Below are 13,755 nucleotides of genomic sequence, written 5' to 3'. Positions count from 1 at the left end.
CGTGCGCGCAGGTGGGGACGGGGACCTGCGCGCGCTAGTGGGGACAGGGTCCGGCTCACAGGCTAGAGGCAACTGGGGCTCCGGGAAGGCGGGGCGGAGGCTGGATAGTCTCCCCTCCCCCACCAGCCGACCCCTGAGGGATGCTCTGTACCCGCGCGGTCTGGAGCTTCCCCGGGCGAAGGCTGCCTGGCTCCGGGATGGGCTCCTGGCCCCTCCCCCGTGCCGCGCTCCGCGGCGGCGCTTTCTCCTGCTCCACCTGTTGTTCGCCTCCCTCTTTGTCAGTGCTGAGCCAGGCACAGCAGCTCTGCGATGGGACTGGCTTGTCCGCCGCCCTACCTGACATGCGGCTGTTGAAGCCCCGAGCGCTCACCTTGTGCCTCTTGCTTGACTCCAACTGTGGACCTTGAGCGTCTGCCCTCTCCTGAAATGTTAGCTCCCTGGGGTCTTATTCATCTTTGTGTTCCCTGCAGGACTTTAGCCGGTTGAGAAGGATCAAGCAGGCATTTGGAGCACAGGTGTCTAGAAACTTTTAAGGGACCAGTTCAAGAAGGAAAACTTCCCTTCTGCTGTGAAACTATTTGGCAAGAGTCTAGAGGTAAGTGTGTCTCAGTGTCCTGGATCCTGAGCGCAGGCTATGGCTTCACAGCGTTGAAAGTACAGACAGACTGGTCCACCAGCTCTCGAGTGCCAATGACTGTCTGTGCCTCTTATGAGTAAAGTACAACATACCAGGGCACCTCCCCTTTGTCTGTTCCCAGCCATCTATTGGGAAGGATGTTACTTAGATATTTATTGCAAAACTCAATGCTTATGACTAAAGAGCTGACTCCTGGGTGACTGAACCCTGTAGTAAGCTAAAAGTACTTCTTAGGTCTAGTTTTAATTCCTTTTGAGAACATTCTCCCAGTGGCTTTTTCACACTTTGGTTCTGAGGTTACACATCCTCTGACCCTTTGCAATTTTCTGGTATTTTACATAATTGATAATGTTGGTAGCAGGCATTGTTCCCTCGTAGCTTATCCATGACTTCGGGCAGGAAGAATGCCACCCCATTCTGCTTAGCCTTCCTGTAAGGCAAGTGTGCATGTGGGTGGTCTGGATTAACACTAGTCAGTGTGGAAACTAGGGATCGGAGGGAGTGGGGGCACTGAGCTGGTAAGTTTTGGTTGGGAAGAAACTAAACTTGTATCTTACCTTGATGAGAGCCTGTGGGAGAGGAACTGTCTAAAACAAGCTGGCTTGTCCGGGTGGCTGTGATCTTGAGATCAGACTCACTAGCGTGTCAGTTTTTCTCAGAAGCAGTTTTCTTTCATCCACTTTGATTTTACAGATATAAGGAGAGTGACTGGCACTCACCAGGCTCTGTATTCAGTATTTGGGGCCGTAGAGAGACACAGTCTCTTCCCATCAAGAACTCTTCGTCCTGCTTTGTACATCATAGGAACTTCAGAAACTAACTTGTGTAAATTGAATTAAGTGCTGCTACTGCAGTTCTCACACTGCATAAGGAAAATGTCTTTCATAATTGAAAATTTTTAAATGAGTGTAAATGTTTATTAAAGTAGTTCATGCTCACATTTTTTTAAAAATCAGGGTTAAAAGGCTTCCAAAGAAATAGTCTCTACCGCATCCCAGTCTTGCTTGCCAGCAGCAAACACTTTTCATTCTTTTAGCTACTTTTGTGTTGTTGTATGTACCTACTTATTTCTAAGTAGTTTGCTTTTAGCAACCCTAACTTTGCAAATTTCCTTCTGCACGTACAATAATCAATAGAGAATACATTGTTATGACAAAGTTACCATTATTCATTGTTGAGCCAAGTAAGATCCTATAATAATGGTTTGGTTTCTTCTTTTCCTCCCTTGTATGACTTTTTATTTTTCCTGGAGTTAACAGTTGCCTTGCTTTTTTTTTTTAATTTGGTAAGGTTTCTATGCATCTATCATTCATTTTTTTTTTTCTGGATGCTGTAACTGAGCTGTCACACATATCAATAATTTTCCTACACATTCGGATGCAACAAAATTCATCATTTTCATTTCCTCTCTTTCCTAGCCATTCGTCTTATACCAATGTGGTCTGGTTTCTGGCTAGTCCTGCTGCATAGCTGTCCTCTTGGGACTTGCCCATGCCCTTTTGTGGACATCATTTCAGCAGCTCTCTTGGGTCTCCAGTTTCCTGGATCCTTTGTTGTTGTCCTTGAGTAATAGTTCTCATAGGAATAGAATTCTAGGTTGCAAAAAAGTTTTCCTCAGAATTTTGAAACTTTTCGTCATTGTCTTCTAGAATCCAGCTTGCTGTTGAGAAATCTAAGGCTACCATGATTTTTACTCTTGGTTTTTCTCTAAAAGCTTTCAAGAGCATCTTTTTAAAAAATCTCTGATATTTTAAAGTTTCACAGTTATGAACTTGTTCTGGAAGTGGGGATGTCACTGCTTCCTCCAAATTATAACCATGTAGAGCAGCTGTGGGTACCTAGAGACATTCTTTGTTCTCTCTGCCTTTTTTTGTAGGGTGATTATTGAGGGCCTCATATGGGCCGCTGTTCTAGGCCCTGGTAGTAGAACAATGAGGAGGACACACAATTCCTGCCCTTGGGAAACTTACACTCTAGTGAGGGGAGACAGACAATACACACACACAAATGAATACTTCTAGGCGATGGGGAGAGTTACTAAGAAAATTAAGTACCCAGTGGAGGGCCTTGGCAGGGAACCTGGGGAGCAGCTGCTTCAGATTGGCTGGGAGAGAAGATCTCCCAAGGAGGGGACATTTTACATGAGCCCTGAACAAGGACACCTGCAAATGTGCTCTAAGCAGAGGAAGTCAGTGCCACGGGCGACTTAGACTGTGTTCAAGGATGAGTGAAGACCCCTGTGCTCCTGGAGCCAAGGAGAATAGGGGAAAGTGGTATGTAGGAGGGAGGTGGGAGCCAATTTGTGCTGTAAGAGGGAGGGGCATTCTGCCATGTTTGGAGAATGAACTGAGACCAGCAGGAGCAGCCGTAGGAAGGTCAGGTGGGAGGTGATTGCAGGGTCCAGAGGAGAGAGTCTAAGACAAGATGATCTCTTCCCTGCATGGAATCTGCTGTCAGGGACAAGGTACCGGGAAGGTGTGCACAGGAGGCCAGCCCTGCCAGGCCCAAGAGCAGTGGTGGATGCAACAGGGAAAAGTGGTGTCTGTTATTTGAGGGACAATGTTTGCAAGGTTCTCCTTCTTGCAGGGCCCAATGGCTGCAAAATCGCAACCCAACGTTCCCAAAGCCAAGAGTGTAGACAGCGTCACCAGTGACAGAACTGCATCTCAAGGGCAGTGGGGCCGTGCCTGGTAAGGATCTTGCCTGTTCTCCCAGCTAGAAAGTAAAGTGGGGTCTCAGAGCTTTCCAGCCTTTGGAATTGTATGGACCCAAAGGAATGAAAGACCTATTTAAAAGAAAAAAAATTTATTTTTTTTGTCAAGACTAATGAAAGGTAAGCAGTTTCCCACTTTATAAAGTAAGGAATTAGAAGAAGAAACTAGAAATCATGGTCAGTCAACAATGTGGAAAAAAAGATATGGGCTTAAAGAGCAGCTGGGGCCTTCTCACCACCCTGGAGTATGACCTGTTGTCACAGCTCCCATTTTGCCATGGAGCCGTGGGGACTTTGTGTGGGATGAGTGTCCTCTCCGGCCTGGAAATGGGGAAACGACTGGCCTTGGTGGTTGTGAAAAACCTACCTGCACTCATGTTCTGAGCTCCGGGCCTTCCGTGGGGGCCACAGATTGTGCCGCCAGTTAATCAACCACAGTAAAGCAGGCATATTGAGTGGCTTCCTTGCCCACAAGGAGGGCCTGTGCTAGGAGCTGATGCCCTGTCTCATGGGGTGCTGGTGGGTTTGAGCAACAGGTCCTCCACACAAGAGCCTCTTAGGGTCCTGGTGGGGCCCGGGGCGGATGGGCCCCCATGTGACTGCCTGCATCCGTCCTCGCAGGGAGGTGGACTGGTTTTCACTGGGGAGCATCATCTTCCTACTGCTGTGTGCGCCCTTCATCGTCTACTACTTCATCATGGCGTGTGACCAGTACAGCTGCGCCCTGACCGGCCCCGTGGTGGACATCGCCACCGGGCGTGCTCGGCTGTCAGACATCTGGGCCAAGACTCCACCTATAACGAGGAAAGCCGCCCAGCTCTATACGTTGTGGGTCACCTTCCAGGTCAGCAGCCCCTGCCCTGGGGTCGGGGCACAGCAGGTGGGGAGTGTGCCCTCCTGCTGGGGTAGTCCTTCATTTGTCTGGGACATGGGATCCTGACTCAGGTTGACATCTGGGTTCCCGGGACCCAGCAGGGCATTCCTTGATGTGTTCAGATTCATCCTCAGATGTCAGGCAGAAGGCACCTGTCATATCAGTGTTCAATACACCTTCACGGCCTGCCTGCCTGCAGTTGCGGGGCACGCCCAGCTCTGGAGGGACAAGCTGAGGATAGGAGCAAAACCTGGTGGGAGGGCAGGGCCGGCCCGAGGAAGCCCCATAGTCGGCAGGAGTCATGCCTTGCACCAGGTCTGGAAAGGAGCATCTCAGTCCCCAAAGGGACGCTCTCAGTCATGAGATGCCACTCACGAGGCAGGGCTGTGTTTCCCCACAGGCAGTCAAGATCCAGGATGTTCTCAGCTCTGTGGTGTCCCCACCGGCTTCCAGGTCCAGAGGGAGTTCCGGGAAGGGGTTGTTATAAACCTGGCACACACAGGGGTGGTGCTGATTGCCTGAACCCAGGAAAAGGTTTCCAGGGAAACCGTGCTAGAAAGAGACAGGCCTGAGTTTTCCTTCCTGCGAGGGAGGAAGGCTCAGATCCTGATTAGCTGTTTCTCCGCAGGGTCCAAGCTTTTGGGCTCCAGAATACTTCTCAGTTCAGATCTCTTGGTCCCTTTGAGTGAACAGGGGCAGTGTGAATCACAAATAGACACAAAGCAGGAACCCACCTGTCCATCAGTAGATGAATAGACACACAGAACAGAACACTGCCCACTGTGGGACACTGTGCCCACTGTGGGACACTATTTGGCAGTGGAAGGGAATGAAGCTCTGATCCCACTAGGCGGATGACCCTTGAAGACACCGCTGAGCGAGAGAAGCCGGTCACAGAGGCCGCATACCGTGCGGTTCCATTTATACACAATGCCCAGCACAGGCAAATCCACAGAGGCAGAAAGCTCAGTGGCAGCCAGGGGCGGCAGGGCCAGGGAATTCAGAGTGACTGTGGATGGGAACAATATTTTTCTTTTATGGTGATGAAAAGTTCTGGAATTAGCAGTGATGGGTGTACAACCAGTGATGTAAATGTGCTAACTGCCGCTGAATTGTGCACTTTAAAAGGGTGAATTTTAGCCGGGTGTGGTGGTGCACACCTATAATCCTGGCTACTTGGGAGGCTGAGGTGGAAGGATCACTTGAGCTCAGGAGGTCAGCGCTGCAGTGAGCTATGACTGCACCACTGCACTCCAGCCTGGGTGGTGGAGCAAGACGTCATCTCAAAAAATAGATTTATGTATCAAGAAAAGGTGAATTTTGTGGGATTCTCCATTTTTAAAGGTGACTGGGAGGGACCTGTGCCCTCTCCTGAGGGGCGAATGGAGCCCTGGGGGAGAATGCGTTGGCACCTTCCCTGGTTGATGAGTTTGTTGTCTCAGAACCCCCTTCAAAACCGGCAGCCCAGCAGTGTGAGCTTCCAGGAGCCATAAGTGCTTTGGGAAGAAAAAGGCTATGATTGTGATTCTCATGTTCCTGCTATGCGTCCCCCTTTGCAGGTGCCCTCCAGGTGGGGGTGATCAAGCGGCTTGTGTGTTTCAGGTGCTTCTGTACACGTCTCTCCCTGACTTCTGCCATAAGTTTCTACCCGGCTACGTAGGAGGCATCCAGGAGGGGGCTGTGACCCCTGCAGGTAGCCCCCTCCCCTTCACCCTCCCCAGGCTCCCGTTCCTGGCCCTTCCTCTCAGGGACCTGTCCTTCCCCACACTGCTTCATCCCTAAGACTTGTCACAGGATAGAAATCCATTTTGCTTGGATTTTTCACAGCACCAGTCCTCAAAACCATTGAGGGCAGCTGGGGCCATCCCACACCCAGGTTAGAAATCACTTTCCTGGGTAAGGAGGGAATGGATGGGTCCAGCTTCTTCCCAGCCCCATAGCAGCGGATGTACTGGGCCCATGGAGCTTCCTGCAGAGACCACTGTGCCTTCCTCTGGGCTGTCCTTGGGAGACCTTGTCTGTTCATTCCTCGCCATCATTGAGAACCCACGAGGAGCCTGGCTTCATGCCTCGCACATGGGTGCAGACTGGAACCTCACCGCGACTCTGCCCTGAGAGACTCCCTGTTTTTGGGGTGGGGGCTGGGCTGAGGCACTCCCCAACAATTACAGATGGGACCAGGGACACCACAGGGGCATCCTCACTTGCTTCTGCCCCTCTGCCCTGACCTCCCTGTCAGACTGCGCACCTGTCACTCAGCCTATGGCCAGTTAGCACGATGCAGAACCAAAGGATGGACTCAGCCTCCTCTCCCTCTTCCCAGGAATTAGGAAGAGCAGGCAGTTCCTTGGCCAAGGGTGTAGGGGCCTCAGAGATGGTGCCTGGGGCCCCGGACGAGGGTCTGCAGCAGCAGAGGCCCAGAAAGTGACCAGAGCCCCCGCCAGGCACATTTCAGCCCAGCCAAGCTCCTCACTACAGGCTGGGAAAGCACCTTGATTTCTGAGTCCTTCGTCTGCAGGGGTTGTGAACAAGTATCAGATCAACGGCCTGCAAGCCTGGCTCCTCACGCATCTGCTCTGGTTTGCAAATGCTCATCTCCTGTCCTGGTTCTCGCCCACCATCATCTTCGACAACTGGATTCCATTGCTGTGGTGCGCCAACATCCTTGGCTATGCCGTCTCCACCTTCGCCATGGTCAAGGGCTACTTCTTCCCCACCAGCGCCAGAGACTGGTACGTTCTTAGCAGCGGGTCCAGCCTGATGTGGAAAGTGGAAACTTCCACCCCTGGCCTTTCTTGCTGCCTGGGGCAGGTAGTTGTAAAGCCCTGAGCACTGAGAATCCGTGGAAGAGGAGGAGGGGATGGAACTTGCTTCACCCTGGGGAACATCCTTTCTGAATGTTTGCTGGCTTCTCCAGCCTTGGCAAGAATGCAGCTGAAGATGGCCAGGTCAGATGTGGTGGCCAAGTCATTGTCTTTAGGGCTGGTGTAGGGGTAGGGAAGTCAGGAAGAACTTCTGGCTTGGGGCACTGGCAACCCATTGCCTCTTTGGATTAGCTAGTGAGGCCCAAAACAAGCTTCGTGAAGAGTCTTGTTGTCCCTGTGGCTTTAATGTAACAGCTTCCCAGGAGAGCCCTGCTGGCTTGTACCCATTCTCATGGAAGCCTTGGCTGGACAGTGGTCGGCCAGTCATCTGTCTGTCCACTCATCCATTCACCTGCCCATCTCCCCACCCACCCGTTCACCTACATACTCACCCGTCATCCACCCACCCACTCACCCATCCATCTACCCATCACCCTATCCCATTCACCTGCCTACCAGTGCATCATCCAGCCACCCGTCATCCATCCATCTATCCATCACCCACAACCACCCACCCATCATCCATCCATCTACCCTCCCATCATCCATTCATCCATCTGCCCATCCACCTACCCACCCACCTACATGTCTAGCCACCCACCCATCCACCTGCCCATCTCCCCATCCATCCACCTACCCACCCAACCGTCCATCATCCATCTCATCCACCTGCCCATCCACCCTCCACCCCATCCGTCTACCCACGCGTCATCCATTTGTCCATCCACCTACCCACCCACCTACACATCTAGCCACCCAGCCATCCACCTGCCTGTCATCCATCCACCTACCCGTCCATCCACTCTATCAGGGCCTGTAATGGCGTGTGCTGAGGGGAAGGGATGCATTCATCCCATCCAGGTCAACCTCCTGCCTGAGCAATGTCCGCAGCTCCTGACCGGCCTCCCTTACCATCTCAGGCCCTCCTAGCTGGCTCCCTCCGGTTCCCTGGGTGACGCTTCTGAACACACCTGATCCCTGCCACCATGCACCCCAGTTCAACCCTGCCTATCATTTATCCATCCACCTGCTCCTCTCCCCATCCCATTCATCCATCCTTCCACCCACTCACCCTCTTACCTATCCATCCATCCATCCATCCATCCATCCATCCATCCATCCATCCATCCATCATAAACCAATGTTTGGTGGGATTCTCTTGTGGACACTCGTAGGCAGTGGGACTTACAGTTCAGTTTGGGGGATCCAAAAAACCCAGTGTGGTTTACACCTAGGCTTTTGGGAAGTGTTTCTGGAGGATGACACTTTGTAGCTTGTGTGTTACCAGATAATGAGCCTGGCCTTCAATGGCTCCTTTACATCATCCTTGCCACCTTATAGTCATGTCAATGGCTGTGGACTTTGTGTGTTTTGCTTTTTGCTACTTACCCTACCTGAGGGAACTGGACATGAAAATAGGATTTTCTAGTTAACACAGAAATTGCTGTGTGTCCGCAGCCAGCTAGACCGAGCCAGGGTCTCCACAGGGGTTATCTCAGCTGATGCTCTGGCCCTCCAGGGATTGGGAGATTCAGGTAACTGGTCAAAGAACTTGTCCTGCACATGCTGGAAGCCGGGCCCAGGGTGCGTTTGTCATTCTCTACGTTGGCGTGATTTATAATGTCACTCACCCATGAGGACCCACATGCCCTGAGTCTACTTCAAACCATGTGCTTGGGCCCCAGAACGTAATCTCAGTGCAGTTGAGCCAGTTCTTCGGCTCACCTGTGCCATGCATCAAGGGCATCTGGAGAAGGGTAGAGAGAAACCCAGGTACCAGCCCAGGGCCAGTCTCCCACCCTCCCGGGCACGGAGCAGGTGCCCAGGGGCTTCTGCCAAGGATGCCTCTGCTGAGCAGCAGCTGAACACAAAGGAGAATGAATGAGGGTGCCAAGAACCAGCAACTGAAGCATTCCAGCCGTGGGGGTCCTGGCGGCTCATGGCCAGCCTCTGCCTGCGCCGTCTCACGTTACCCTTTAGGACCCTGGACCAGTGCTGGGCTCCCACTAAGCAAGGTGGCCCCATCTTCCACTAAATGTATCTTTTATTTATATTTTCAAGCAAATTCACAGGCAATTTCTTTTACAACTACATGATGGGCGTCGAGTTTAACCCTCGGATCGGGAAGTGGTTTGACTTCAAGCTGTTCTTCAACGGGCGCCCCGGGATCGTCGCCTGGACGCTCATCAACCTGTCCTTCGCAGCAAAGCAGCGGGAGCTCCACGGCCACGTGACCAACGCCATGGTCCTGGTCAATGTCCTGCAGGTGCCTGTCATGGCTGGAGAGGGTGGAACGCCGATACCGGTGGGCTCTAGGGAAACCCAAGAGCCAGAGCGTGTTTCCATGACCTTAATCTACCACTTGTAAAAGAGAGTCAGCCGCCCTCCCCATGTGTCACCAGGAAGCATGTGGTGAAGGAAGCCATTCTTGGGTGCCTGTCTCTGCCAGCCCTGGGAGGGGAGGAGGCAGGTTCTATGCAGCCAGGCATGGTCCGGGAAGGTCTCCCTTGGGGATTACACCTGGGTAGGATCTGGGAATGCGTGGGAGTTAACCTGGTAGAGTGGAGGCAAGACGGCGTGCTCCAGGCACCCCCTGTAGGGCGAGAGGGTGGCAAGTCTGGGACACTCAGGAACGTCCTGCATCCTGTGCAGACAGCGTTCAGGAGCTCGGAGGCAGGTGAGGCCGGAGGCCTTATGGAAGTCATCGTCTTTATCTTAAAAGCAGCAAGACCGGGAAAGTGTGTGCTGAGCTGGGGTGCAGGGTGGCAGGGATCAGGTGTGTTCAGAAGCGTCACCCAGCGAGCCGGTGGGAGCTGGCTAGGAGGGCCCGAGAGGGTGAAGGAGGCCGGTCAGGAGCTGCTGACATTGCTCAGGCAGGAGGTTGACCTGGTTGGGATGAATGTATCCCTTCCCCTCGGCATGCGCCAGTGCAGGCCCTGAGAACCTGGGCTGGAAGAGACACCAGGGCCATGGGCTTGGGGTGGCTCTGAGGACAAGGACACCCTTACCCCTGCCCATGTGCCAGGCAGGAACAGCCCCAGCTGCACAGTGAGGAAGCTGCTGAGCCGCTCCCCAAGCGCCCCCTCCTGCGTCCGCACTGAGTGTGATTTCCCCGAGGCCCGTCTGGGCCCCAGGAGGGCCGGGGACAGTCAGCGGCTGCTTCTGTCTTGCAGGCCATCTACGTGATTGACTTCTTCTGGAACGAAACCTGGTACCTGAAGACCATTGACATCTGCCATGACCACTTCGGGTGGTACCTGGGCTGGGGTGACTGTGTCTGGCTGCCTTACCTTTACACGCTGCAGGTGAGGAGGTGGGCAGGGGCGGGGCCGGCCCAGCGGGGCATTTGGCAGACACATGCTAAGCTTTCTCCTTGCAGAAGCATTTGTCCTTGGGGACGCCAAAGCTGCTTTCTGTTTCTAGGAAGAAGGGAAGGCCTCGTGTATTACCCAGCTTGGCCGCCTTGGGCCACTAGCCAGGGAGGTGACCTTGAGCACGTCCCCAACATCTGCAAAGTAGGGCAGATGCCGGCTTAGGGCTAGATGGGGCAGTTGAGGTGGAGGTGGGTCAGTGCGGGTGCTGGCAGCAGGTGTCCTCTTTATTCCTGCCTCCTAGGATGTGCTGGGCACTGGGGCAGGGCTGTCCTGGGAGTTCCAAGACAGTGGGGGACAGCGAGTGGTCTTGTCATTGGCATCAAGCCCCCCACTTCCCTCCCAGCTCAACAAGAGCAGCCCTGCTCTGATTTGGGGGAAATGCTGGGCTCCCAGGTAAGGGATACCAGGTGGCATCTGGTCCCGCATCCTGTGCAGGATGCCATCTGCCCATTTCAAGAGCAAGGAGCCCCCTGGGGACAGAAATAACTCACCCCGGGGCACTTGCTTAGCAGCACGGTAGGGTGGCCTGCCCCAGAAGGCTGTGCACAAGTGGAGAGAACCAACGTGGAGAGGCTGTCTCCTGTTCAGGATGTGACAGGCCCGGCCTCACCCGCGACAGCCAGTCCTGTGGGATGGAGGCGTGGGTGTCCTGGAGACGCTCACAGCAGAGAGGGCCAGTACCAGGTGGAGGGTGCAGAGCCCCAGCTGGCCCCACGCTCACACCAGGTCCTTGGAGCCTCCGCATGGCCCACCCGGCCCCATTTCTCCACATGGCTGGCTGCAGCCCTGCTGGTTCCCTGGTTTTATAAACTCCGTTTTCCAGGAATGTGAAAATGTAGCAATAGGTCCCACTATATAATAGTTCTTACTTGCTTTAGCCTCTGTATGTGTCTTGAGATGTATGTACATTTTTAATACGACATTTGTATTAGTCTTCTCCGGAGAAACAGAATCAATGGAAGGATGGAGGGTATACGTGTAAGAAAGAGATGTGTTTTTCAACTCATGTGATTGAAGGGTGGCTTCAGGGCAGCCTGGAGGCCCAGGGAAGAGTTGATGCTACACTTAAATAGAAGGCCACTTTTTTTTTTTTTTTGAAACGGAAGGGTCTTGCTCTGTCGCCCAGGCTGTGCAGTGGTGTGATCTTGGCTCACTGCAACCTCCACCTCCTGGGTTCAAGCGATTCTCCTGCCTCAGCCTCCCAAGTAGCTGGGATTACAGGTGCACGCCACCACGCGCGGCTAATTTTTGTATTTTTAGTAGAGATGGGGTTTTTCCACGTTAGTCAGGCTGGTCTCAAACTCCTGACCTTGTGATCCGCCTGCCTCAGCCTCCCAAAGTGCTGGGATTACAGGCATGAGCCACTGTGTGTGGCCAGAGTGAGCCACTGTGCGTGGTCAGAAGGCCACTTTTTAGCAGATTCCCTCTTCTTTGGGGAAGGTGGGTCCTCTGTCTCTTAAGGCCTTCAACTGATTGGATGAGGCCCACCCCCATTGTGAAGGGTCATCCGCTCTGCCTGGTCGACTGATTCATGAATCTCATCTGAAAAATGCCTTTACAACCAGACTAGTGTTTGATGAAATATCTGGGAACAGTGGCCTGGCCAAGCGGACACATTAAATTGACCATCACAATATTAAATTCAGATTATATTTTTAATACTGTTACGTATTTGATATTTATACTATATGTCATATATAGGGGGTGTATATACACACACACATACACACATAGACAGGTAGAAGGTGGGTGGAGTTACTCATTTAATACCCACAATAGCCGTCGAGGTAAGTGCTTTTATTCACAGAAGAGAACACTGAGGCAAGGCGTGTCAGAGGCAGAGCTGTGGTTCGACCCCAGGCCACCGGGCCCCCGACCCCACACTCCTGTCCTCTCCCTGGGCAAAGCACTGCTTGACCCCTTCCCCCTCGTCCCCCAGGGTCTGTACTTGGTGTACCACCCCGTACAGCTGTCCACCCCGCATGCCGTGGGCGTCCTGCTGCTGGGCCTGGTGGGTTACTATATCTTCCGGGTGGCCAACCACCAGAAGGACCTCTTCCGCCGCACGGATGGGCGCTGCCTCATCTGGGGCAAGAAGCCAAAGATCATCGAGTGCTCCTACATGTCCGCAGACGGGCAGACGCACCACAGCAAGCTGCTGGTGTCAGGCTTCTGGGGCGTGGCCCGCCACTTCAACTACGTTGGCGACCTGATGGGCAGCCTGGCCTACTGCCTGGCCTGCGGCGGCGGCCACCTGCTGCCCTACTTCTACATCATCTACATGGCCATCCTGCTGACCCATCGCTGCCTCCGGGATGAGCACCGCTGTGCCAGCAAGTACGGCCGGGACTGGGAGCGTTACACTGCCGCGGTGCCTTACCGCCTGCTGCCTGGAATCTTCTAAGGGAGTGCCCGAGGGAGAAGCCCTGCAGGGCTGTCAAGAGCATGTTCTGCCAGGTCTATGGGGGCTGGCATCCCAGCTGCAACTGTAGGAGCCTCAGTTTCCTCATCTGTAAACTGGAGAGAGCCCGGCACTTGGCAGGTGTGCAGTACATAATAACGCTCTGTTCCTTGCTGTTGCCTTCAAGGGAATTCTGAGTGTCCACCACTGCCATATTGCCAGCACAGACGGATTTTCCCTTATCAGTGTCTCTAGGGCAGGAGGATTACCCGGTCACCTTTACTAGTCCTTTGGAGACAATTTACCTGTATTAGGAGCCCAGGCCATGCTACACTCTGCCCACACTGGTGTCTGCTGCTGAGCAGGTCTTCCCATGCCCTGTCATTAGGCTGCATTTATTCTTGCTAAATAAACGTGGGAGTGGGGTGTGTGGGTTATCCATGTATTGCCTTTCAGCTGCAGATCCCCCCTCCCCTGCCTGCTCTGCAGTCGTGGGCGGGGCCTGTGCTGTGTTTCTGCTTGGTAGCTTGCGTGGTGTTGAACTGGGGCGCTGGGGAGAAAGGGGCTTTCATGTCGTTTCCTTCTTGCTCCTGCTGCACAGCTGCCAGGGGTGCTCAGCAGACATCCAGGGGCACTCTGCCTGGAGTGTGCAGACCTCAGAGAGGTCCCAGCACCGACTGTGGCCTTTCAGGTGTAGGTGAGTGGGCTCTGCTCCCCGATTCCCTGTGAGCGCCCACCTTCTCGAGAGAATTTTCTGCTTGCCCGGTGACTCTGCACGGACTCTGGCTTGAGCAACCCGGGGAACTTCACCCTCGGGGGCCTCCCACGCCTTCTCCAGCGAGGAGGTCTCAGTCCCGGCCTCGGCAGGGCCCCTCCTTTTCTGTGCTTTGTT

At 53.6% G+C, this 13,755-nt stretch overlaps 1 protein-coding gene across 2 annotated transcripts in view; it reads left to right on the top strand.

Moving 5' to 3' along the window:
* Positions 1-121: 121 nt before the first annotated feature.
* Positions 122-13,755, top strand: part of DHCR7 (7-dehydrocholesterol reductase) — a 15,683-nt gene continuing 2,049 nt past the window's right edge. The window contains exons 1-8 of one of the 2 annotated variants that reach the window (XM_011988173.1): positions 122-595; positions 3,224-3,327; positions 3,972-4,194; positions 5,827-5,917; positions 6,743-6,956; positions 9,150-9,354; positions 10,262-10,393; positions 12,402-13,300. In XM_011988173.1, the coding sequence (XP_011843563.1) occupies positions 3,230-3,327; positions 3,972-4,194; positions 5,827-5,917; positions 6,743-6,956; positions 9,150-9,354; positions 10,262-10,393; positions 12,402-12,866 (1,428 nt within the window). In that variant the 5' untranslated portion in view covers positions 122-595; positions 3,224-3,229 and the 3' untranslated portion in view covers positions 12,867-13,300. Of the gene's footprint in view, positions 596-3,223; positions 3,328-3,971; positions 4,195-5,826; positions 5,918-6,742; positions 6,957-9,149; positions 9,355-10,261; positions 10,394-12,401; positions 13,301-13,755 lie in introns of those variants that run through there. The other variant, XM_011988174.1, reaches the window with a different exon arrangement.

Source organism: Mandrillus leucophaeus, unplaced genomic scaffold (assembly GCF_000951045.1).
Source record: "Mandrillus leucophaeus isolate KB7577 unplaced genomic scaffold, Mleu.le_1.0 Scaffold325, whole genome shotgun sequence".
NCBI classification, from domain to species: domain Eukaryota; kingdom Metazoa; phylum Chordata; class Mammalia; order Primates; family Cercopithecidae; genus Mandrillus; species Mandrillus leucophaeus.
Note: the sequence above shows the minus strand (reverse complement) of the source record. Positions and strands in the feature narration are given on the sequence as shown.